The 27,341-nt window shown below is 42.5% G+C and overlaps 1 protein-coding gene across 1 annotated transcript in view; it reads right to left on the bottom strand.

Moving 5' to 3' along the window:
* Positions 1-27,341, bottom strand: part of TFAM (transcription factor A, mitochondrial) — a 277,871-nt gene that overhangs the window by 164,513 nt on the left and 86,017 nt on the right. The window contains exon 3 of the mRNA XM_085605807.1: positions 24,482-24,552. Coding sequence (XP_085461933.1) covers positions 24,482-24,552 — 71 coding nt within the window. The remainder of the gene's footprint in view (positions 1-24,481; positions 24,553-27,341) is intronic.

The raw sequence follows: 27,341 nt of genomic DNA, 5'->3' as shown, positions 1-27,341 counted from the left end.
GTGGACAAATTGTTTTAAAGAACATTTCTGTAAAGTTGAATCTTGAAATGATGGTAGACCACCCAATTGTTTAATTCACATAGATTTATGAGGAGACCTGTCCTCGTGCCCCCTTTTTTTTTTTTACTAAAAAGACATTGCTTACAAAATCAATGGAGCCATACCCTATCTCCAGAACTGCTCCCTAGAAACAACTCATTCACCTTCTTGCCTACTGTTTCTCTTTCTGAATGGAATCTATTTTCCTTTGAATCGGTTTGACAATTGCCTGATCTTTGAACTATCCTGAACACACTGACCGTCTCCAACAACCAGAGAGCCAGAGTTACCTCTTTTCATTTTCTATAAACAGGGGCTAGTATGCCGTCCAACCTTAAGGTGATAGATAAATGCGCTATTGAGATGCTTGCCCGATGCTCTTTCGCAGGGTTTTTGTCTTTCCCACATATTTCTAGAAACCTCTGCCTTTGGTTGGTACATTCCCAAGTATTTATTTAGCAAACCGTTAAGAACCCGACCAGGGAATTGTTCCAGGGGCCAACGTAACCATAGAGATACTTTTGTTCTTGGCTGGGAAACAGGACACTGGATTTTCAGCTCTAGTAAAAAATCTGCTGCAAAAGAATTTGGTCTTTTTTTTGACTTTTGAATGGAACAGAATGATCTTACACATATACCCGTCTCTTTTAAAAAGCCATCACTGAACAGAAAGCTTTGAGCTGAGGAACCTCCCTCCTGGTTAGCTAACTCTGCTATTTTGTGGTCAATGTTAAGGACAATGCTCTTCCTTCACTCTACAGATATAGCTGTGCTCGAGTTTCCCAACAAGCAAACAGCCCTCAGCACCCACTGGTATTGTTCTTCTGCATCGACAGTCTTAAAATTCAGGTACTTATCTTATGCAAGGTCACATATTTTTGTCAATGATCCATTGACATCCAATAGGAGTTGCTAATAGGATCTTAAACTATTGCCTAAGCCCTTACAAAGATATCAATCCATCTTCCCTAAAAATGCCATCGCTATCATGAAAAGCTGGAGTAACAGAAGCTCTATTTGAAATAGAGGGCCTAAGGCACTCAGACTAAACTCTGCTATATATCTCTTTTGGCATTTCCCTCCTCAGCTAATTGCCCAAATACTCTTCCACATGATGCGATGGTGACCACTCTGGTGACACAACAGAGGGTCAAACATATTGTTGCCACGTGGGTGGCCATTGTGTTATTCAAGGCCTTATCTACCTCTACATGCATCTTGTTTTTGCTAAGCGGCATCTTCCTCTGGTTCTGACTCCAACTCGGATTAACATGTCAAATTTAGCTCTGTATCCTTCGACACTTCATCATCAATAAATATATGTTGGTGCTTTCCTCTCAACTTTGAGTTTTATCACCACATGAGCCTTTACTTTGCTCATGCTGTGGGCCCTTGGCACAATTAGATTCCCCATTCTTAATGGTAGGGACATCAGAGATCTTCCGGTCTCAGCGTCCTTTAGCCGTTTTGTTGGAAGAATTGAATTACCCTATATTTTCCTTTTTCTCTGCACTTTATTATCCATCCGCTGCAGCCTGCATTGTCGCTGCCCAGTCCTACACTGCCTGAAATACCACACAACTCAAAGTGTAAGCAAAAGACTTTCCTCCTTTCTAATGGTGCATTTACATTCGAGGTCAGGATCGGGTGAGGATTATGCTTTACTTTCTTCACTTTATTTTTACAGCAGCTATTTTAACCACAAATAACAAGACTTCATTTCCCATAAACCCTGGAAAAAAGAAAACAACAACAAATGACCATTCAGCACTTCAGGGACTCATTAATAGTCATTTGTCCATCTTGATGCCGCCTCTTTCATTGCTGCTCCAGCAGCCAAGATAAGTGCCTCGAGACACTTACTTTGTTGAAATTGGGCCTTTGGTTTGCTTGCATTGGCTTGTTCTGCTTCGTTTTTCACCGAATACTATTGTTTTCCTTCTAGCGGGGCTGCGGGAACACTTGTCGCTCCTCCGCAGCTGCTTCAATCCTAAAATGCACTAAAGCACTCGAAGCTCACGCAGTATGGTCCTCTAACCACCGGAGGGCGTCGCGTGTCGCAATCTACGCAGTCAGCGAGTCTTGACTCCTGACTGGCGCACTCCTCCCTCGGGACAAATCGCTGTAGTACTTACGACCCTTTAGGGGTCTGTGTTATTGTAGCACTTTCTGTGCGGCTTGTGATCAAGCTCCTGATTTCTTGAACGGTAGGACACCTGCCCAGGCGTCTCCAACCCCTTAGAGACCATGTGGGTGAGTTGGTGTCCTAAAGGGCTTCTCTGCCCCATTATAAGGCTCGTGTGGGCTGCTGATAATTTTGTTGGGAGACCCACACTTCAGTAATTTACCCTCTTATTGCCTGGTGACCCCAAAGCACTATACATATACACTGGGAAAACCCCTATAAGTCTACTGCCTGACATGAGTGATATTGAAGAGTCTGATATGGAGGAAGATAGCATAACCTACCTCCCAATTGATGATCAATTCGGTGAGGTGATAGAGGCTTCCATTCTGAAGGCTGTGACACAGGCGGTGGCACCCCTGGGACAGAAACTACTGCACATGGCAGAACGCTTCTTTAGACCCCCTCCCTTTAAGGGTAGAACTTTTTGGGATCACACTTATGTTACCTCAGGGGTCGCTCAGACACTATGTGCAAGAGGGAACACACCCCTGGCGTCATTCTGGATGGTTTTGCCAGGCTGAAAAGGGGTTATAGACGAGTCCCAGCCCGTGATATTGGCCCCCATACCAGTGCTTGTGCCCTCTGGGCTCCAACCTGCGGAAGCTGGGCCCCTTCCTCCCACGCTTAGCCCCCCACCAGGGATGGACTAAGGCTCGGGCTCAGCCACCGAGCATAACATGAGCTCCCAACCGTGGCGTCCCTCGCTCACCCCCAAACAGCCAAGAGGCAACGCGCCAGCAGGAGAATCGCCTTAGGAAAACTCCTCAGATATCCTGGACCATGAGGATTTATTACACCCCCGGTCAGCAGAGTGGTCCCAGGCTGACAAAGTCACGAACTGTGTTGCCTGTAGGCTGCGTAAACCTCTAGACAAGGAGATTCATAACCGCCTTCGGGCGGAGTGCCCACGCCAGTCTCTGGGCGTCGAGGGGCACTGACCCGGAAATAGATGTCTTTATGGCCAACTTTTTATCCAAGTTCGTACGAGGCCCAAAGAAGGGCAAAGATAGATCTTAGTGGGCTTGTCAAGACAAGCTCTTGGACCTTTCCGGCCTCCTGACATGCAGCCTTGATATGGCGGAGAATACGAAAGAGTCTTAATCCCCCACGAAGTCCTATCCGGGTGGGCCCACAGGGTCTTTATCTTCTTGGGGAACGCAAACTGTGTTATCTTGACAGAGGCGCCGTTCACTCCCCATCAAGATAGAGCCCAAACTGGTGGACCATGCCACCTCAGAAGCTGGCCCTAAGTCCAGGCATAGATCAAGGGGATATTCCTGCCCCGGGTGTTCACCGGGACTGGCAGAGACTGGGGGCACTCAGCCGGCCACTCTCAGCCTCCTCCCCCTGGCAGAGGCTACGATAATAGAAGAGGACAATAACAAGACCCTTCAGGCCAAGTCGGGTCCGTTTTCAGTGGACCTAAGTGCCTTTCGTCTGGATTGCCATCGTCCCTGGTCCTTCAGCTGGCAGCCAGATCCGGACACTGTAGACATGGATCCTTTACTCCAGAACTGGCATCTGGAGAAGGGGTACGCTTTTCCCCCGCTTGCAATGATAATGCTCAGCCAAGGTGCTGAGACAGCAGGTGGATCTCGTGCTAGTGACCTAGATTTGGGATCGCAAGTTTGATATCTAGTTCTACTGGCACTTACTTGGTATTTTCCAATCCCTCTACCCCTCTTTCTAGACCTCCTCCAAGATCCAGAGGGGAATCGCCAGCATCTAGTCCTAGAGGAATCTCTACCTCTTACGGCGTGAGGGTTACAGGGGATGCTCAGAAGTTCCAGGACTTTTGTGCCATGATGCGTCCCTCCTCTCAAAGGCATGGGCAGATAGTACCATCAAAAAATATAGATCGGCATGGTCTTGATGGTTGGGTTGGTGTCGCCGACGACACTTGCCCCCAGTGAGGACAGAGGTGTCCATATCCTGAATTTCTTTGCTTTGTGGCCTCTGAAGGACTGGTGTAACAAACCATAACCACCTTCAGGTTAGCGATATCAGCAGGCCATGCTCAGGTGGGTGATCATCCGGTGGGGGAACACCCTTAGGTGAGTAAACTCCTGTAGGTCATTCGAATATCCCTTCCACCAGAGCCTAGATACTCTGCTCCATGTGATGTCAACAAGGTTCTGAACCTTTTCTTGTCCTGGCATTTCAATTATGTACTTTTCAATGAAAAAGATATTTGCCAAACTACCTACTCTGTTAGGTTTGCTTTCATGTAGACAAATTTCAGATGTCAGAGCACTGGACATTACAGGTAGAGTATTCACCCCAGACAAAGTTACTTTCCACATTTCAAGAAGAAAATAATGTAATTCATGTGTGGTTTCTTAGCCTAACTTTCCAGATTCCCTAAAGTTGTGTGTGGTATGTTGCATTAAAAGCTATGAAGCAGTGACTGCAGATATCCACAGATATGGTGGACAGCAACTTCGGATTGCCCTGAAGAAACCACATAGGGCGGCCCCAGTTCTATCATCACTTGATCAGTTAGATGGGCTATGCACGAAGCTGGCATTGATATCAAGGCGTTACGTCGTCATTCTGTCAGACAGGCCATGACCTCAAAGGCGTTCACTCTGGGGGCTCGACTGGAAGATATCCTCAATGCAGCAGACTTTACTCTTTAGATTCTTCCCTTAAGGGGTTTTACTTTAAACCAGTTCCCAGCACTGCATCACTGGTTGTGGATATGCTTTAAACTAGCATAATCCACGCCTCCGGTCCCGAAATAGAATGAAATATTTCCTTGCTATCGTAATGGAAAGTTTCAAATCTCTTAAGGACATAGCATAGAGGATTAGCCCACCGAACGTTACACATATACACAAGCAAAGGGCAGGGTTTTGATCAAATGTTGTTTGTGAAGGGCGCCTGCAACAGGTATACGTGTTTTAATGGAAGTTTAGGTGTGTGAGATGGTGCGGACAGGAAGGGGAAACTTTCCCCCGAAATCTGGACACAGGTCTCGCTGAATTGCTGCAGGCCTGCGCACACATCAAGGTAACAAAGCAGAGTAAGTACACATTCTTTCAAATTTTCATAATGCCACAATCCCTAAACATTTGAAAAAGAATAAAGACAAAGTGAACAATCTTGTGTGTTGTGTTCTTCTTTTACTGCTGATCGATTGCCCAGCCAACACGTGTTTCGTCTGAGGAAGTACCCCAAGACTTCTTCAGGGCTGAAAATATACATAATAAACAGAAACTAAGAAAGAACCCTGCAACTGTCACATGATTTTGTGCAAGGTGACAGAAGTGGATGAGTGTACACCCTACCTGACATGATACCCTATGTGAAGCAACATGCTCCACATACACGTGTCCATGATAGACACAGGTGATGCTCACAACTGTGAACAAACTTGACACAATTTAAAGACCCAATTGTGCAGTGGCGATGGTGGTGTGTGGTGTGTAGAAGTAGAAAAGAGTCAGGAGGAGGCATGTAGGGGGCGGGAAACAGGTCAGAAGATGTAGTGTAAAGAAAAGAAAACACAAAAAAAGAGGAAATATTTATCATGAACGACGCGAATAAGAAAGTCAAAAATTGAGACAATATGAATATTTAGTGAGGAGAGTAGAGCGCTGCTGAAAAAAGTGGTGGGTACCCATGCTGCCCGGGGTAAAGTACGTCTTCCATCACCAGAAAGATGGGTTAAACGAGATAATATTACCTATGAGTCAATGCAAGGAGGTATCGAAGTCCTGTAGAAAAAAAATCAGATAGGGATGTGTCAGGAGAGCAATAATGGAGAGGCGGGACTGTGCCGACTATGTAAGAACACTCCTGGGTGGGGGAGGTATTCTCACCTCTTAGCAGGAGTTAGATGTGATCTGCCAATGTATAGGGTCCTGGATAAGTGGCCCCGTGGTGGAGCCAAGAGTGCGCTTCACTGAGAAAACAAGAATAATAGATAAATTCCTTATGAGTAGGGGAAAGGTAATGGGTGCATACTGGAAGAGGACCTCACCTCAAGACCGGTTATACTTCTGTCCCGGCTGAGAGCTACGAGTTCGAGGAGTGTGGAGAAGTCCAGAGTGGGAACCCTCTGTAACTGCCCCTGGGGGCAATTCTGAAAGAAAAAAAGACCACAGGCATGAGATGCGGCGTAAACAGGGAAGAGTGGGATTCGAACGTATGCGCGATGCTCAAAGTCAGTGACAGACGATGAGAAATTCAGTCTGTGCTGCGTGTGTGGCAACCCAGAACAGAACAGGCTGAAGGTGTCAGGAAGAGTCAGGCACAATGCCTAGTGGTGAGACAGCGGCCTGCCGGGCCGTTGTCCCTGTCGGTCATCAGGTAAGATTGGGTAGTGGTGTGGATAGTATCTCCGCATGGAACTACAAATTACAGTAATTACTTAGTAAAGGGTTGATGGCGCGCCAGGAGTTCTCAAGGGATGAGAGAGTTGACCAAAGGAGAGAGAGCTCTAAAGTAGGAGACTCCGACAGTAAATTGAGCAGACGTAAGGAATCTGGAAGTGGTGGCAAAAGCAAACACGCCAGGAGGCTAAGCGTGCCTGATCACACGAGTAAATCAAAAAGCGTAAGGAATCTGGAAGGGGTGGCAAGAAGAAACATGCCGGGAGGATAAACGTACCTGAAACAAGCGAGTACGTTGTCTGAGTCGACGACCATAACAAATGGGACCTGAAGTGACGTCCCGTTGTTGCTAGTCTACTTAAGACGTAGACAACGTGAAAATACTAGAACGTTAACCTTCCAAATGGGTGACGCATGCTCTGGAGACTGTAGACACGGGAAGTGTCTTGAAACACTACGGACTACGAGATAGCAGCATGAGAAGGTGAAAAAACTAAGTTATACCTCGAGTCGTTAGAGAAACCAAGTGCAGCTCGTGATGATAGATCCTGCTACAGCAAATGTAGAAAATAACTAAAGTAGTGGATAAACATCATCAGTGACATAATTACGAGCATGAAGGAATTTTTTCAAGCATTATGTACCTTCACTTAAGACTGATTCTAAGTATATAGAAATACACATTCAGTGGTTGCAGAGGTAAGATAAGAGCATGAAGGGTGGTTCGCAACGGACAACAATAGGATATGGTGTTCAGGAGAGCATGGTTACATCAGGGCCCTGGTGAAACACTTTTCGCTGACCAAAGGGTCATTACACATCAGATTAGAATACATGGATGAGTCACCATTGGCTTCTACGGAAACATCACTATGACCGATTCTAAGTATAAGGAGATACACATTTAGTGATTGTAGAGGAAAAAATAAGCACATGAAGCGTGGGTCGCAAAGAACAACAATAGGGTATGGTGTTCATGAGAGCATGGTTACATCAGGGCCCAAGTGAAAAAGTGCTGACCAGAGGGGTCGTTACACATCAGATTAGAATACATGAATGAATCACCAATGACAATTACGAAGAGATCAAAATTAACCATAAGTACACGGAAAAGCACAACCAAATGTCCCATTGCTCATTGTGTACCCTGTTATTTGGGATAGCGTCATCAATTCCCATGAGGTCAAACAAAAGGTGGTAACACTAGACAGGATGCAACAAAAGCACTGCTAAATTGTGTTGAGCAGAATGTTGCCTGGATCGCTGTACTCTGGGTGGGGAGACGTAGTCCCCCAGAACATATTGCATCTCATGGTCGGTATTTAGGCCGAACTCGACCGCTTTCAGACACATGATCCAGGTCGCCTCAGTTCAGCGTAAAAGGAGTTCCCTATTGCCCCCTCTCGGTCTGGGTGGGACGTGTTCAATACCAAAGAATGAAAATTGTTTGTATGGGCCTGGAGCCCTGCATTCAGTGGCATGGACCGCCATTGGGTACTTTTCATCACACTGTTTCAGTGCCCTGGTGTGCTCACTGATACGTTCTTTCAGCATCCTAATGGTGCTGCACACATACTGTTTGTTACATTTACATACGATAACATACACCACAAATTTGGACTAACAGTTAATTCTCTCTGATTTTGTATTCACGACCTTCAGGACCATTAAACAACTTCTTGTTGAGAACCCATCTGCATACTCCGCAGCACCCACATTTGTGGAAACCCTGGGAGTGAAGGGTAAACCAATTACGGTCTCTGGCAGTCATGGGAACAGTAGGACTGAGAATAGACTTTAGGGTTCTGCCTCTTCTATAAGTAATCGGGGGGTGTTTGTGTCTGTGTGTCCTTCCAGTGGCTTGACAGCTCTGAGGATGTGCCAATGCTTTTTCATGCTCTTAAGCAGATTTTGTGACAGTTCATTGTGATTGGTGATCAGCCTGACAAACGGATTTGGGGGTTTCCTGTTCTTCCTGTCTTTCAGGGTCTCCTTTCTGGGAAGTTTCAAAATGCGACGTTCTGTGTATTGAGGGTGGAATGGTTGTATCCTCTTCACCTGAATCTGTCTTTCATGGACTCCACGAAAGAGAGAAACACCCTCCTCGCTGCAGTTTCTCCAAGACCTGGTGAATTCCCCATAGGGGATAGCCTTAATTTGATGCAGAGGGTGTGAGCTGCTGGCATGCAGAATAGCATTGCAAGATGTGGGTTTGCGATGCAGTTTACTCTGTAGGGTACCGCTGTTGATGTATAATTCTATATCCAGAAAGATTATGCTCATTTTGCTGTGATGGTGTGTGAACTGGACCCCCAATGTGTTCGAGTTTATGTAATCATAGAATTCTGTCAGTTTCTCTTCCGTTCCCGACCAAAGCATGAGGCAATCGTCAATGTATTGTCCCCAGTCGACTATATGTTGGTTGTAGTTGTTGCCCCGCGGGTGCCACACCCATTGTGTTTAAAAAAAGCCCATGAACAGGTTAGCGAACGATGGTGAGAACTTCGAACCCTTGGCCACCCCTTGAGTCTGTTTGTACCATTGGCACTCAAACATGAAGCAGTTATTGTTCAAAATATGTTCCATCATTGAAAATAGCATTCTAGTGTGTTCCCACTGGGTTGCGGGTCTCTTATTGAGATGCCAGTCCATGGCGTGCAGGCCAAGATCAGGTTTGATGTTTGTGTGAAGAGACACAACATCTAACGCTACTAGAATGATGTAATCTCGCCATGATTGTACCATCAAAAAACTGAAGATCAGCATGGTATCGATGGTTGCTTTGGTGTCGCCTATGACACCTGCCCCCAGTGGGGACAGAGGTGTCAATATCCTGACTTTATTTGCTTCGTGGCCTCTAAAGGACTGGTGTAAAGAACCATCACCACATTCATGTAAGCGATATCAGCAGGCGATGCTCAGGTGGGTGATCATCCGGTGGGGGAAACCCTTAGTCGAGTAAACACCCGTTATGGTTATCCCTTCCACCAGAGCCTAGATACTCTGCTCCATGTGATGCCAACAAGGTTCTGAACATTTTCCTGTCCTGGCAATTCAATTATGTACTTTTCAATGGAAAAGATATTGGCCAAACTAGCTACTCTGTTATGTTTGCTTTCATGTAGAAAAGTTTCAGATGTCAGAGCTCTGGACATTACAGGTAGAGTATTCAACCCAAACAAAGCTACTTTCCACATTTCAATAAGAGCAGAATGTAATTTATGTGTGGTTTCTTAGCCTTACTTTCCAGATTCCCTAAAGTGGCGTGTGGTATGCTGCATTAAAAAGCTATGAAGCAATAACTGCGGAAATCCACTCCTATGTTTAAAAGCAACTTCGAATTGCCCTGAAGAAACTGCATAGCGCGGTCTTCACTTCTACCATCCCTTGATCAGTTAGATGGGCTATGCACGAAGCTGGCATTGATATAAAGGTGTTTGGTCGTCATTCTGTCACACGGGCCATGACCTCAAAGGCGTTCACTCTGGGGGCTCGACTGGAAGATATCCTCAATGCAGCGGACTTTACTCTTTAGATTCTTCCTTCAATCCACACCTCCGGTCCCGAAATAGAATGAAATATTTCCTAGCTATCGTAGTGGAAAGTTTCAAATCTCTTAAGGACACGGCGGAGAGGATTAGCCCACCCAACGTTACACCTATATACTCCCGACCCACAGAGAAGAGGGTGTTTTCATAAAGGTGGGTATTGTGATGTATTTGGTATGTGAAGTTGTACGAGATTTCCTGCAAATGTTCACCTGTTGGCTGATAAGTACTGTTGTATGATGATTATGTAAGGATGATGCAGGTGTACAATCTGCTTCTGAATTGACATGCATGGAGGCTTCACCACATGTTTATTTTCTCCAGGACCTGCTGCAACTAAACAGGACTGGGGACAGCATGGATCCGTAACTGTCACAGGAAGAAAGAGGAGGCAACGAGAGGGTCAAAGTACTATGCATGGGTCCCTTAAGTGATGGTAGGACATATGTTATTGTTTACTTTTTCCCAGGGTTCATGGGAAATGAAGTCTTGCTATTTGTCGCTAAAATGGCTGCAGTAAAAAAGTGAAGAAAGTAAAGCATAATCCTCGCCTCCGTTTCCTTAATAGAATTGAAACTTTCCATTATGGTAATGCTGGAGCAGAGTTTTCTTTTAGAAAATTCTGGGGCTTTTGAAGCTCTGGCATGTCTATGCGTTTTATTAATTTATTAATAATTAACAATTAATTATTTGTCTTGTGCAAGTATGTTTTACTAATCAACCCGTTTGTCCTAACATAAGAGAAAGTTACATGAGGGTTAGCTTATTTGTGCTGTTCTTGTATTTACAATAACGTGCAAGTTTTCATGTTTAAACGTTGCTGTGTGCTATTTATTTTGAGCACAAAACGCTGTCTGAATTAATGCTTTTTATGTCGCAAAGCTAGATAAATGCATACACATAAGGGTATTAGTGGGGTTAACACTGTTTAATCATTATGCTGTAGTAACGTTTTTATTTCTTTAATTGAGATGGTCTATTGTGGCCTATGGAGGCCTAATCCATGATGGCTAATTTTGAGAGCCTGGCCTCGAGTGAATATGTGAAAGACGTGACAAGAGAGACCCCTGCTGGAAAAAGGTCGAAGACAACTGACCATGGTCCTTCTATGAAATTTTCCATGAGGACGGCAGCAGCTTTGGGTGTTCTCCAAGAAAAGTGAAAGTGTCCTTGGCTTTCTCAAAGGACAAAGGAGCCTTAGAGGGAAACTCTGAACTGTGGCTCGATGGCCGAGGAGAAATCGGATTAAATGTGTTACATGTTTTATTTCCTTGGTTCCTGTTCCGTAGTTCACGTCTTGTGACTTTTCCTGAGCGGAGATTTCCAGATGTAGCAAAGTTACATTTCTTCCTTCTCGTTCTGCTCAGTGATACAGTTTATTCAGCCAACTTTATGTGTGTTTCTATTGTATTTTTCACTATAAAAACTGTTAGTTTAGGGAGGGCTCTCCCCCACTCTTTTGGCCACCTTCACGCGTTGCTGAGGTTCGATGCTGAGGACTCTGTCCTGAGAGACTTTACCGAGAGACTGGTCCTGACCCGTTCTGACACTTAGTTAGAATAGGTAACTATGAGAAATGATTTATTCTGATTGATTTTACATTGACTAATTTTAGATAAAGCAATATAATTTTAAAACATGGTGTTGAATATTCTTTCTTGTCAATTATTGAGTACATTTTGATTATTGTTGTATAGATTGTATAGAGTATGATTAAGGATAACCACTATAATTAGGTCCTATCGTCCTAGATATAGATGCAGGGTTTTCTTCCCACAGGTCTTATGCTGGTAGAGTATTTGAGCGTATGTTAGTGAAATGGGCCCCAGCGTATGATGAATGTATGTGCGTGTAACTGTGAAATTACTCTATCCGTGGTAGTGGGTTTATTTTAGGTACCCTGATCTCTATCAATTTCTCTGGTAGCAGAGGATGGTTATAGATGGTTGTCTTGATCTGATAAGATAAGATTGCTTGTATATTGGCTTATTGATTATTGATTTATTTTGATGTTGTTGGTATATGTATTAATACTATATGTTGGAGTCGTAATGTTGAGTTATATGTAGTGCTTCTGGAACTTGGAAGCTGTGGAAGCAGTTCCGTAGTAGGGCAGAGAACGTGTATATGCTGCTCTCGGGAAAGACGGAATTGTAAGGAATTACGTGTGACAATTGAAGTTGCGCGTTCACATTGTCTGGGTTCGGAATAAGTGACATCGTCGTATGTTACTATTAGATATTTCTGGTATATAAGGAGTGTGTATGATAGTGAAGGTTATCTATGAAACTCTGGTCTTAAGTCCCAGGGATCTGTAAGGATTGCCGTTAAAGCTTATCGCGGGAGGAGTAATAGGTATTCTCTGAGCTTGTTTGAGGAACTGGGCAGAGGTAAGCTGCTTAGTTGTTGAGTTATAATTCTGTACAGGGACAGATTGTGCTGTTCTCGGGAAGCAGGATTCTGTGTGCATGTACTATATTTTTCTCGTATGAATGTGCGTGAATGCATATACATTTATTGACTGTAAGACTCTTTGGATAAGTCCTAGAGGAAACAGTTATGCGATGTATGAAAGTTGTTGATTCTTGAGAAATAGACTCTCTTTTACTATTCTGTGGTTAGCGAAGCAGACAATGGAGATGTTTTTATGTTGTAACTAATAGATTTTGTAGAAATTTTGATACACGAAGTCTACTGAGAGTTTTTTGTAAAGGAGGGGTAGACGAGTGACAGAGACAGGAGACAGAGACTGCAGCGACTGTTGACGTCAGAAGGTACGCGCACTGATTGGATAGTGAGTCAGAATAGGGTTCGCGCTGGGATTGGTGCGTTAGTGTGAGTCGCGCAGGGATTGGAAGAGCTGTTTAGTGACGTAGACGCGCTAGGATTGGTGCGTTAGTGTGAGTCGCGCTGCTATTGGTTGAGAAACTCGTATTGAATATTTATAATACGGAGAGAGTAGAGAGTTTTTAGTAAGTGCTAAAATGTATTACCAAGAAGAGAAAAAGAAAAAAACATTTTTTGGAAAGGTTAAAAAATGGTTTAGCAAGGATAAAGATGTTAAAACAAGAGAGGGTGAGTTGTTACCTCCACCGAAAACACCTGCATCCTTCATGGCTGCGAGACATGTGAATGTGAATGTGAAGATATTTATATAGGGCAAATCACCAACCGGTCTCTAAGCGCTTGCTTAGGGAACCCGTCCTGGTATTCCCCTGTGAGATAACCCAGCAGGGCATCCACAAGGTGAAAGCCAGGCATCCCGCCGCGAGGGGCCATTGTGGAGATTAAGCAAGCTATTGCCCAGAGTCGCAGAGTGTGAACCCATGAATCGAGTATGCACTGGAGCGAGAATTATCGAGTCCATGGACAATTTATGGACTCATGACCCAGCCGAGCCGGGAATTGAGCCCTGGTCCCAGGCCGACCTCTGCTTCCAGGTCTGCCTACTCTAACCAGTGAGCCACACTTCTCCACAGGTTTCATACCTGTATATGGTTGGAGAATTGGGTTAGGTATACTAAAGAAGATGGTGTTCTAGCATTTCCAGAACATGGTTCATTTAATTTGGCCGTGTTAAGAAACTTACGGGAAAAGATGTTATGCTTAGACCCGAAGCCGAGACCTACGCAGTTTGAGGCTTTAGTGGAATGGGAAGAGGAAGTTCATGATCGAGAAAAGCAAAGATCTGGAGGGTATTATAGGTACATGTTTGGGAGGAGACATGATCGTGAAACACATCATGATCGAATGAAAAGATGGCGAGATGCTAGTATGACAGAGGGATTATATCCAATGAGAACAGTTGAAGCTTCTGCTCCTTCGACAGAAAGGGTTCCTGAGTCAGATATGAGAAGATATGGAGAGTATGAGGATGAGGTCTTAAATGACATGATTTACAAGAGACCACCTCCATATAGACCAGAACCAGATGAGAGTACACCAGTTGTTTCTCCGATAAGAGATACAGTTGAAAAAGAAAAAATGACACCTGAATCAAGAGGTAGTAGTTCTTTCAGGGAAAGAGAGAATCGAAGTAGTGAGGAAAATGCCAGAAAATTAGCAAAAACGACAACAGAACTGACTGAGAAAATTAAGGAGTTAACGAAAAATCTGGAAGCTGTTACAGTGCCTGTAACTATAGGTCCGGTTATGCTCGTGTTTGACAAACAGAAAACAGGTGAAAATGGACTGGTGATTCCATATGTTTGGAATGATTTGACAAATTCAGTTGGTCCTTCAGGAGATTCAGATAAAAGAACAGGGAGAAGTGACCTGAGACAAACCAGACATGATACAAGTAGTGAACTATTGGATGTTGGTGAACCTAGCTGTTCAGGGATGCCGATTTTAGAACCGCAGAAAAAAGTAGTTCCAGTGAGAAAAACAGCTGAAATAACAGTTGATGATTTGAATGATTGGATGAAGGTTCTTCAGAAAAAGGACAAGGATTCACAAGTTATTGATGTGGTTAAGTTACGTATAGAATTAGAAGAGCTTGTGACAGGAACAGTTCCAACAGAAATCCTGAAGAGTCATCATGATGGTGAGCTAATGTTCATGTGCAAGAGCATAACATGGAGAGCAAGAAATACACATGATAGGCTAAGAGCAATAGCAAATGAGCAAGGAGTTGATATTGATAAAGTGAAAGCTTTACAGAAAACGTATAGGATGGATTTCACTGAGAAAGACATTGAGAATTTGAATACTTCTGGTAGAACAGGACAGATTAAAGAAATGGTGGCATTATTGCGAAGATGGGGTGATGTAGAAAAGTGGAAGGATAGGTGGTATAAGAAAAGAGAGGAATCTGAGGATAGAACAACTTATTCAGCATTTCCAGTGAGAGAAAAAGAGAAACCAGAGGAGAATTATCCATGAGAGAAATACCTGGAGGAGGATATGTACATGTTCCATGGACCAGACAGGATATTTTATCATTTACGAATGATTTCCCTCGATTGAGAGAAAAGCCCGTCGAGTGGTATAGGCAGGTAGATAGGTTTGTGAAGTTGTCAAAAGTACTGTGGGTTGACCTGAATAGTCTGTTTGATATATTTGTTCCAGCAGACTTGTGGACTGAGTGTAAAATAGTTGTGAGTTGGCCTACTGAGGAATATCCAAGAGATTCAAGAACAGGGGCACCAGATCCAGAAGTAATGAGGAAGTATGATCAGGTGATGGTATACCTGAAGAGTAAAGTTCCTCCAAAAGAGACAGACTGGGTTCAGATAGATCGAACACAACAGGAGGCAAAAGAATCAGTTCATGCTTTTTACGAGAGGCTGATACTGGCTTTTAAACAATTCAGTGGAGATGAACACCTGGGTGACAAAGATTTGAGTCACTTTGTATACAGATTTGTATATGGTCTTAGACCTGAAATTGGTGAGAGAATTCGTGAACACACAGTGGATTGGCAGAGTAAGAAAGTAGATGAGATTCTGAGACATGCAAAATTCTTCAGTGATGAAATTGAAGCAAAACAAAGAAAGCTGAAAGAGAAAGCAATGTGGGCACAAGTGAAAGTTGCAGAAAGACAGGAAGCACAGTTAGTGGAACAAGCAAATAATCCAGGAAATAATGGAGGAAATAGACCGAGATTTGCAGGAAAAGGGAGGGGAAGTCTTGAGGAAGCCAAAAAGAAGTTCCCGTGTCACAACTGTGGCCAGCTGGGACATTGGAGATCGGAATGTCCTAATCCACCATTAGTGATTAATGAGGGTAAATCCTTAAATCAACAGGTGCAGAATGATGGGAATAACCAGCAGCAACAACAGCAGAAAGTTGTGAGACAGCAGAGTCAAGAGCCAAAACCGCCCTTACCGCAGAATAGAGGGGTACAAAAGTACAATCAGGACTCGGGATTCTTCAATGATGAACAGGTAAACAAACCGAGACGTACTAACAAAGTACAACAGTACTTGTTAAAGAGTGAAGGGAGTGAGTCCGAAGGTGATTATTGACGGTGCCGAGGAGAGGAAGAAGAGTGCATACTTGGTGCAACTCTAGAAATAGACCAGGCAGGACCATTTGTGGATGGGAAAATAAATGAGGAGGGTGTTACTTTTTTGGTAGACACAGGTGCGACAAGATCAACTGTCAGGTCAACAGATGTTAGAAATCTTCCTCTCTCGGATGAAACAATCCAAGTAGTTGGTGTAGCCAATACTCAAATCAGAACACGTCTTACTGAACCAGTAAGAGTACAGATAGGGAAATTTTCAGACATGCACAGATTTATTGTCTGTGATACGAGTCCAGTGAACCTGTTAGGTAGGGACCTATTGTGTAAAATGAATTGTACAATTTTTTGTACACCAGATGGAATAGCTTTTGAGACACCAGATGATGATGTTTTCTACCGAATGACTCTAGAAAATAGAGAAAATGAATTAATTGGTGCATTTCCAGTATTTAATCCGGAGGATTTGCCTCAAGTGCTGAGAGACACAGTAAAAAGAGCAGTTTGGGATTTTACAGGAGAGGATGTGGGATTGATGAATAATGTAGATCCAGTGAAAATTGCAGTGAAAGAGGGAATTACATATCCTAACATTCCTCAGTACAAAATGAAACCAGAAATAATTGAAGGGATAACTCCTATAATTGAGAAAATGATTCAGCAAGGAGTCCTAAGAGAACTATTGAGTAGTCCGTGTAATTCACCGATAATGGGACTGAAAAAGCCCAATGGCAAGTTCAGGATTGTGCAAGACCTGAGAAAAGTTAATCAAATTGTGGTGGCATGTTGTCCCATTGTGCCAAATCCATCAGTGATTCTGTATCAAATTCCACATGATGCTGAGTGGTATACAGTGATTGATTTGTGCCATGCGTTCTTTTCAATTCCATTGCATCATGACAGCCAGCCGATTTTTGCATTTAGGTTTGGCCAGCGTATTTTAGCATGGTGTCGTATCCCACAGGGGTATACGGAGAGTCCTTCGATATTCAATCAGTTATTGAAGAAATCGTTGGAAAGTCTGATCATGCCTGAGAGCTCAGTGCTAGTACAATATATTGATGACCTACTTGTGGCATCAAAGACACGTGAAGCTTGTGAAGTGGATACCATAGCTTTACTGAATCATCTGGCAGATGGAGGGTTAAAGGTATCTCCAGCCAAATTGCAATTTTGCAAGAAAGAAGTGCATTATCTTGGACATAATATTGAAAAGGGTCTGAGAAAAGTGACTACTGACAGGATCAGAATAATCAGAGAAATGAAAGCTCCAAAAACCCAGAGAGAAGTGAGAATGTTCCTGGGTATGGTGGGATATTGTCGTCAGTGGATAATTAATTTTTCTCTGATAGCAAAGCCACTGATTAAGCTGACGAAAAGTGAAATAGCAGATCCGTTAGATCTGGATCCAGAACAATTGGCAGCATTTGAAGAGCTCAAAACTAAAATGTGTGAGGCTCCAGCTTTGGGTATGCCCGACTATGAAAAAGAGTTTGAACTGTATTGCAGTGAAAGAAATGGATGTGCACTTTCAGTGTTAATCCAGAAACATGGGCAATTGAGAAGGCCTATTGCATACTTCTCATCGACACTTGACACTGTAGCCGTGGGGTTACCAGGTTGTTTGAAAGCTGTAGCTGCAACATGCAGAAGCCTGGAACAGAGTGAGGGGATCATAATGGGGTATCCTGTAAGGGTATTCGTACCTCACAATGTGGCAATTCTATTGACAAGAAGCAGAACTCAGCATATGTCACATAGTCGGCTGACTAAATACGAAAAAGTGATTCTGGGAGCATCAAATGTGACTCTTGAGAGATGTGTGAATGTGAATCCAGCGACACTCTTGCCGGATATTGAAAATGTGGGTATAAAGATGGAAGATGATCATGATTGTTTGGATGTGCTTGAGTACTGTACAAAACCGAGACCAGACATAAGGGATATTCCCTTACCTGAGAATGACCATGTGTTGTTTGTGGATGGATCGTGCTTAAGGAATGATGATGGTGTGCTATGTGCAGCATATGCAGTGTGCAAAGTTTCAGAAGTCATGGAAGCATCACCATTGAAAGGAGTGAGATCTGCGCAAGTTGCTGAACTAGTGGCATTGACAAAAGCTTGTGAGATTGGGAAAGACTTGAGAACAACCGTGTTGACTGATAGTCAGTATGGATTTGGAGTGGTGCATGACTTTGGCCAACTGTGGCTACAAAGAGGTTTCTTGACATCGGGTGGAACTCCGATAAAGAATGCCGAGTTGATTGGAAAATTGCTTGAGGTAATACAGCTGCCTAAGGAGTTAGCGGTTGTAAAATGTGCCGCACATGGTTCAGGGGATGATTTTATCACTGTTGGTAACAGGTATGCCAACGATGTGGCGCAGTATTGCGCCAAAACAAACCAATCGATTAACAGGGATAGGATGGAAGAAATGTCTTTCCTTTCTGTGATGTTTACTAATGTCCTAGAAACGTGGGATGAAGTAAAGCAGTTACAAGATGAGGCAGGAGAGGAAGAGAAACAAGATTGGGTTAAAGCAGGATGTGCTCCAAGAGAAACAGACCATGTTTGGGTCTACAGAGATGGCAGACCAGTAATGCCAAACTCAATTTTGTCGTCAATGGCAAGGATGTATCATGGCCAGGGACATCTGGGGAGGGACGCGATGGTAAGGTCCTTTAAGCAAACCTGGTACAATGCAAAGTTTAGGACAATTGCGGAGAGCATCTGTCAAAGGTGTTTGATTTGTCAGCAATTTAACACAGGGAAAAAGACAGTGGTGAGTCTAGGGACAATTGGCAGAGAAGGAGGTCCTTTTACAAGAATGCAAATTGATTTCATTGAAATGCCCCAAGTGAACAGACTGAGGTATGTTCTAGTGGTAGTCTGTTTGTTTTCAAGGTGGGTGGAAGCTTACCCGACTAGAAGAAATGATGGATTAACAGTGGCAAAATTACTGTTGAGGGAGTTGATTCCTAGGTACGGGTTTCCAGTTACAGTTGAGTCTGATAGAGGTAGACACTTTCAAAATGAACTCATTGGTTTAATTTGTGAAGCATTAAAAATACAGCAGAAGTTACATTGTGCATACCGACCAGAGGCTTCTGGTGTGGTTGAGCAGATCAATGGCACAATCAAGAATAGAATTGGAAAGATGTGTTTAGCCACTGGCATGAAATGGCCAGATGTGTTACCTCTTGTCCTGATGACAATGAGATCTACTCCAGATAGAACTACTGGTTTGAGCCCGCATGAAATAATCATGGGACGTGCTATGCGCCATGCATTCGTGCCTGTGAATAAGTTGGTGTCAATAACTGATGACATGATTTTGGATTACTGTAAAGGCCTGGCTGACGCAGTTCATTCTGTGTTTCACCAGATTGGAGAAGAAGCTACCACACTTGAGAAGAAGCAAGCCCATGATCTGAGTCCAGGAGATTGGGTGAGGATAAAAGTTCACAGGAGAAGAAATTGCTTGATTCCAAGGTGGGGAAGGCCAAGACAAGTCATTCTGACTACAACGACTGCAGTAAAGTGTGCTGGAGTGAAGCACTGGGTACATGCAAGTCATACTCTGAGAGTTCCAAGCCCGAGAGAGGGAACTGGTGAAGAGTATTATGAAGAGTCAGATTCCAGTGATGGTGAAGAGCCTGAAGATACGGAATCAGTGAGAAAAGAAGCAGAGAGAGCTTCAAGAGATTCACTGCGAGTATCAGAGGGAAAATCGAATTCTGTTACAGAGCCTGAAGTTTCAAGTAGCAGTGGGAGTAAAAGAAAAGAAAAGAGAAAACACACAGAACCCACTCCTGAATCAGAAGAGGAGGAGATTGAAGAACCACTTGAGATTATTCTTGAAGAAACAGGGTCAGAAGAAGATAGAGAGGGACAGATTGCGGAAGACCCCCGAGGAGGTGTAGGGAACATTGATGAGGAGCTAGGTGAAGGGACAAGTAGACAGCAAGAAGATTGCGTGTCGGAGACCCGAGGAGGGACAGAAGTAGGGAAGTCTCAAACAGTGGTGAAAAAATCTGTGGAGAAAAGAAAAGCTACTGGAAAACGGAAACAAGAGGCACTTGAAACAGATGATGAAGATGAACAAACAGAAGGTCGAGTTCTGAGAAAGAGAACTTCGATTGGAGAGAAGAGTGTTAAAGAATTGAGGCCGAAAAAGGTTGTGAAAGGAGACCGTTGGCCTAACAACCGAGTGAAAAGGGTGAGATACAGAGTAATAAGAGCAAATTCATCAAAAGCTGAACAAGTGAATGAAGTATCAAGCCAAACTTCGAGAGTTGAAGAAGGAGAATCAAAGAAATCAAAAGAACCAGTAGAAATAAGAAGAGTTAAAAGACCCAACCAAAAGTACAGATCACCGGAATGGTCTTATGTGACACTGTCTGAAGAAGGAAAAGAAGAAACAGTGACTCGAGATAATCCGGAAGTGGTCTTGAGAAAAGTGGTTGAGGAAGATACTGGTGAAATTCTGAAAGTACTCTTGACTGACATTGGAGAGGAGTCGAGTACTGAGGATTCCGACGTTGGAGATCTGATACAATTTGATGTTGAAGAAATTGAAGTGAAAAATGACAAGTATCCAAACTGAGTGAAAGAAGGATTCACTTGGATCAAGTGAACGAGAAGATCATTTGGATAAACTAAAAGCTGAAGAATTGCTGAAGAATTGAAGGAGTTCAAACAGTAGTGGAGTAGTAGAGGCTAAACTAAAATGGCTAACATAGAGGAAAATAGAAATAGATGTGCCTTCTTTAAGAGGTGGTGCAAAATGTGCTGCTGTTGTACTGGATTATTAATGCTTCTATGGGGTGTTTTAATTTTATTAGTTACTTTTAGAGAAGAATTTGGAATGGATACAGAAAACAGGACTAATATAGGAAAGAATTCACAAAAAGTAATTCCAATTAGAAGTAGTAGTTACATACACAAAGATAGGTCAATTAATAATTTTTCTAGTAATGTTTTTTCCAAACTTATATGAATATGTGAAGACGATGGAAGTGAGGGATTGCTATGTCTGCATGCAATTACCTGCATCTGTTTCAGAGGGTGTTACTTATCACCATTTGCCAGCTACATATGGTATTTCTTGTAGTATTTTAAGTAGTGTTTTTTATTTGTTAGGGAAAATAGATTATAAGATGTCTAACAGAGATAGTATTTTTGGGCACTTGCCAATGAACAAAGAGCTGAATCCAGCTAAAGAAGCTAACACTTTTGGTGAGATTTTTATTGAAGAAAAAGGACTAACATTAGATTATATTTTTAAGAATAATTTAACTTGCAGTCTGAAAGAAGAGGAGAAAGCTTTCCTGGATATGGTTGAGGAAAGGAGAGTGAACATGCATGGAAAAGGGGGAAAATATGAAGTGAGTGAGACAATTTGGGACATTGAGATGGGAAGAAAGTTGAGGAATGGGGCTAGTCCAACTTTGGCTCTAGATGCACCGCAGAAGGGTAAACTATGCATTACCAGAAGGAAATCCCAATATGATACATATTTTGTGGGAACTAGTGAGTGCCATGATACATACTTCATTGCAACAGGTTGGGGTTTCAGAGGTGGAGAAGATACGATTTTTCCAGGAGTGTACTATGTTTGTGGGAACAAGGCTTATTACAAGCTGCCTGACCATTGGTATGGCACATGTTATGTGGGCCTGGTTTTTCCTAAGATTTTTCATACAGATAAAATAAAAGATGTAGAAGATATTAACTTATTAACACGTTTTAAGAGAGAAACTTGGTCTGAAATTGTGGGTGATATTTTTGGGGTTTTGATTCCAGCAGTGGGAATTTCTTTAAATGCTTATGGAATTCGGAAACTGTCCACAGTGGTTGATCGCTTATCGACAAATACCGCAGGAGGGTTTCTTTTGGTGAATACGGAGTTAAGTGCCGTACGTGCCATGTCTATGCAAAATCGACTTGCCCTTGATATTCTTTTGGCTAAGGAGGGTGGAGTTTGTGGAATTTTGAAAGTTCAACATTGTTGCACTTACATTCCCGACGAAAGTAAAGACCTGAAGGTCTATATCAAAAATATTACTGATTTGCATGAAGAATTAGTACCACTTGAAACTGGGAGTTTATGGACTAAAATAGCTAATAAGATGATAGCTGTTAAGGATTTTATGGCAAAAATAGGTAGTACTATAATAGGTAGAATATTGTTTCCTTTGTCTTGTATAATTGTTGCTTTACTGATACTAAGATTGGTGTGTGTGTGTTGTAAAAACAGGAGAGGGAAAGAGAAATTGAGAAATGAAAAGAAAAACGAGAATTCGAAAATTTCAAAAAGAGAACCAGAAGAGATTGAACTAGAAGAATTGAGGGAGAGTGTTTATTTAGAGACAAAGAGAGATGATGAAAGAGTGACTAGTGTTTAATGTTGTCTAAAGGGAAAAGACATTTCTGATTTCCTAAAATGGGACAAAATTTTCACTAATTTTTTTTTTGGGTTTATTTGGTGATAAAATCACCAAAGGGGGGATTGCTGGAGCAGAGTTTTCTTTTAGAAAATTCTGGGGCTTTTGAAGCTCTGGCATGTCTATGCGTTTTATTAATTTATTAATAATTAACAATTAATTATTTGTCTTGTGCAAGTATGTTTTACTAATCAACCCGTTTGTCCTAACATAAGAGAAAGTTACATGAGGGTTAGCTTATTTGTGCTGTTCTTGTATTTACAATAACGTGCAAGTTTTCATGTTTAAACGTTGCTGTGTGCTATTTATTTTGAGCACAAAACGCTGTCTGAATTAATGCTTTTTATGTCGCAAAGCTAGATAAATGCATACACATAAGGGTATTAGTGGGGTTAACACTGTTTAATCATTATGCTGTAGTAACGTTGTTTTTATTTCTTTTAATTGAGATGGTCTATTGTGGCCTATGGAGGCCTAATCCATGATGGCTAATTTTGAGAGCCTGGCCTCGAGTGAATATGTGAAAGACGTGACAAGAGAGACCCCTGCTGGAAAAAGGTCGAAGACAACTGACCATGGTCCTTCTATGAAATTTTCCATGAGGACGGCAGCAGCTTTGGGTGTTCTCCAAGAAAAGTGAAAGTGTCCTTGGCTTTCTCAAAGGACAAAGGAGCCTTAGAGGGAAACTCTGAACTGTGGCTCGATGGCCGAGGAGAAATCGGATTAAATGTGTTACATGTTTTATTTCCTTGGTTCCTGTTCCGTAGTTCACGTCTTGTGACTTTTCCTGAGCGGAGATTTCCAGATGTAGCAAAGTTACATTTCTTCCTTCTCGTTCTGCTCAGTGATACAGTTTATTCAGCCAACTTTGTGTGTTTCTATTGTATTTTTCACTATAAAAACTGTTAGTTTAGGGAGGGCTCTCCCCCACTCTTTTGGCCACCTTCACGCGTTGCTGAGGTTCGATGCTGAGGACTCTGTCCTGAGAGACTTTACCGAGAGACTGGTCCTGACCCGTTCTGACACTTAGTTAGAATAGGTAACTATGAGAAATGATTTATTCTGATTGATTTTACATTGACTAATTTTAGATAAAGCAATATAATTTTAAAGCATGGTGTTGAATATTCTTTCTTGTCAATTATTGAGTACATTTTGATTATTGTTGTATAGATTGTATAGAGTATGATTAAGGATAACCACTATAATTAGGTCCTATCGTCCTAGATATAGATGCAGGGTTTTCTTCCCACAGGTCTTATGCTGGTAGAGTATTTGAGCGTATGTTAGTGAAATGGGCCCCAGCGTATGATGAATGTATGTGCGTGTAACTGTGAAATTACTCTATCCGTGGTAGTGGGTTTATTTTAGGTACCCTGATCTCTATCAGTAACTAGCTAGGAAAATATTCATTCTCTACAATTCTGCCCACTACTATATTGATAAAGGACTCTATCAACTCTAGCAAATATGTCAAAATATTCTATTTGTCCATTTTTGGTGATATCCATTCCTGAAGGAATCACCACATGTGGTTGAATTGCCTCAGGCGACCAAACTGACACCTTTGACGCACCCGCTATTAATTGAACTCCAAAGTATTAGCATAGCACCTTCAAAGGGAAGCTAATGCTTCCTAATTCACAAAAATGGCCACTGTACATTTCATAAGTTTAATGCCTACGGTGGCCCTGATGTTCTATCATCTGTAGTACATGCAATCTCAACAATCATTCAAAAGTCACAGATTTTACAAGTTGTGCTGGGAAGCTATCACGCTCCCATGGAATGAAGCACTCTGCTCTTTCATATGTCATTTGCCCCAGTGAATGGAGAAAAAGACGACAATATATTTTCTCCATATATACTCCTTAAGGTAAAACAGTTAGGCGACCTAAAAAAATAAAACAAAAACTATAAAGCCTGTTCAGCTGCAGATATGAGCAAAAACATACCCTTTTCTCTGAATCAGGAAGTTCTTTCCATGACTGTGCAATAGATTTTGTTCTATCAAGAAGTCGCATATCTGTTAAGAGAAAGAAATAGAACATTCATTGTTAAGAACAGCAACTTAAACTGAGGTCCCGCATCTCAAGAACAAATTTAACCTTCTGCTAAAACAAACATTTGTTGGTCACCTGCTTCTGATGATTTAAACTATTAGAAGAAATGCACACAAAACAATGAGACTAGGTGCATAAGCTGCTAAACAACTTTTTCTATTTACATGCCAGAAGTGCAAGCAACTCCCATTGTTGGCATTGTGCATTTGACTAAACTGTACAGGGTGCAAAAGACAGCACCATCTGCAACAGAGATCTCCAAGTGGAGGTAATTGATATTCTATTGCACGAAAGAGTAAATCAGTCTCTTAGCAAGGTGGTGGCTGCCAGTAACTCTTCTACAAATACGTAAAAAATTAAAGTCTTCCTCCTTCATCCTTGTTGGCTCACTAGGTCAAAGAAAGCATCACCTGGAAATCTGACCAATGTGGTAAAACGAACCTTGGAATCATAAGGCACACAGATTAGCACCTGCCTTACCCGAGTCCTCCACTGGCTAGCCAAAGCTCAACTCAAATGCAATGAGGAAAAAACAGAAATCCTCTTCTTTGGGACATTCCCATTAAACTTCTGGCTAACTATTTGGCCAGACAATGCCTCCCCTCCAGGCCCTCAGAAGACTGGGTAAAAATCCTGGGAATAACCTTTGACGATAAACTATCTTTCTGTCCTCAAGTCAAAAGGCTGGTTGGCACATGTTTTGGAATTATGAGGCCCCTTACGAAATGTCTGCCCCTACTTTCCTTTTTCAGCAAGGAAAAGAGTAATCGAGGCATAAGTTATATCTAGAATGGATTATGGCAATGAACTATTGAGCATACCGGAATACTTAATGGACAAATTGCAAGTGATCCAGAACACGGCAGCTCATCTTCTGCTAAATGTGCCAAGAGGGCAACATATAAGCTCAAATTTGCAGGGACTCCACTGGTTACCCATCAGGGAGAGAGTCAGATTTAAAGCTCAGACACTAGTACATGATGCCTTGTATTAGACTGGCCCGATTACCTTAGAGCTAGATTTAGCTTTTCCAACCCTACTAGAGATTTATGATCTACCAGCTAATTCCTGGCAGTGATCCCAAAGTTCCAGCATCAAAGATCAGGCAGTAGATCAGCATGGAATCAGCTCCCATTGGAGCGCTCTCCATAAGTAATTCATTGCTGTTCAAAAAGAAACTGAAAACCTGGTTTTGTACAAGTCTAATGCCCGCCCTGCCAACCTCTTTACATGTGACCTGGGACAATCCTTGGAGTAGCTATGTGCATTATAAGCCGCCTTGATCATATCATGATAGTTGTCCCAATAGAAACTGGGATTCCTTAACTACTTCTGATGCCCAAGTGACAACTTGTAGCTGCGTTCTGTAACTTCTTGACTCTTGTGGAGTTAAACAACCAAAACTTTAACTATTTTTGATTTGTCAAGCAGAGAACTCTAAGTTTTTATCAATTGACTTTTTCCCCGCATGATTTTGGGTAGTTAAGTAGTCATTCTCTCTTTTTTTCTCAAACCTATGGAAAGGACATCCTCCGTGACCTATTGAGTTATTTTATAAAATATTTTTGACTTGCAGTCTACCACGTGTGCCCCATAAAATGCCCAGGAGCAATAACCTGTAAATCAAATGTTTAGACAAAGAGATAGGGGACTAGCGTACACATCTTTACAACTCTCGAACCATTCTATGTGTAGCCGACACATTCGTACCTCAGTAACTCATAAAACAAGTTATTGAGAATAAGAAAAAAAGGGGAAAAACACCTGTTCAAATGTAAAACAAAGAAAAAAGGGTTGTGGTGAATTTCAGTTCAATTTCTAGATTTAGTGGGGCTCACCTTGGGCCGAGCACCAAACCGAAGAAGCTAATTTACTTCACTTATTTTCGGTGCTTTGTTAGAGAAGGGCCACAGCATATTCACATTTGTTTTCACACAATATCGACTTCCAGAGGGATTCTTTTTCAACTTTAATGCCTGCAAAACAGTTTTTGCTGAAGAGAAGCAGGTGACATCTATATGCCTGCCTTCTGCTTTCATGAATATGACAAATTAAATACTGTTTCTAGTGTATAGGAAACCGGTCAAAGGAGGACTGTTGCTCCAGATGCTGATAATGCCCGTCAACAGACAGTGATCTATCTACATGCTGGCACTACTAAAAAATAAGCGGTACAAAAGGGGGTGGTGATGGACGGAGCATCAGAACCAATCAAACACTCACACCCAGTCAACAGATCTGGGTTTGATCCATCACCGTTCTTTAGCCCACTGCCACCCCAGTTCAGACATGGCCATATGCAAATCAGTCTGACCCTGTGCCTCATGGGAACAGTCCAGCCCTAACTACCAAGCAATGCCTTCCCTGGACCGGAAACAAGCTTCCTAGGACCGGTTTCTGGCATTTCAGCAGTCTTCAGCCAGGCTTGCTTGAATCCAGTGGCAAAGTGAGCAAGGGACTCACGTCTGAGCATACCCTGCCAACTTATGGCGAACAAAGCGGTACAAAAGGGGGTGGAGCATCAGAACCAATCAAACACTCACACTACTAACAAATAAGATCCCTCAGAAAAAGACAGAGGAGAATTTTACAGCCATGCATTTCAACAGTTTTTTACTTAAATCAAGTCTTTGAACCGGTTAAAACATCTAGGAAGGATTCCCTTTTTAAAGAAACAGATGAGGCACCCCGTCTCCACTGCCTTTGGTGTGAACCCCCACCCCACACCATCTGTTAAGGTTACTGGGTTGCA

The sequence above is a fragment of the Triturus cristatus genome, chromosome 1_2, assembly GCF_964204655.1.
Source record: "Triturus cristatus chromosome 1_2, aTriCri1.1, whole genome shotgun sequence".
Taxonomy (NCBI): Eukaryota; Metazoa; Chordata; class Amphibia; order Caudata; family Salamandridae; genus Triturus; species Triturus cristatus.
This window is presented reverse-complemented; position numbering and strand designations above follow the sequence as displayed.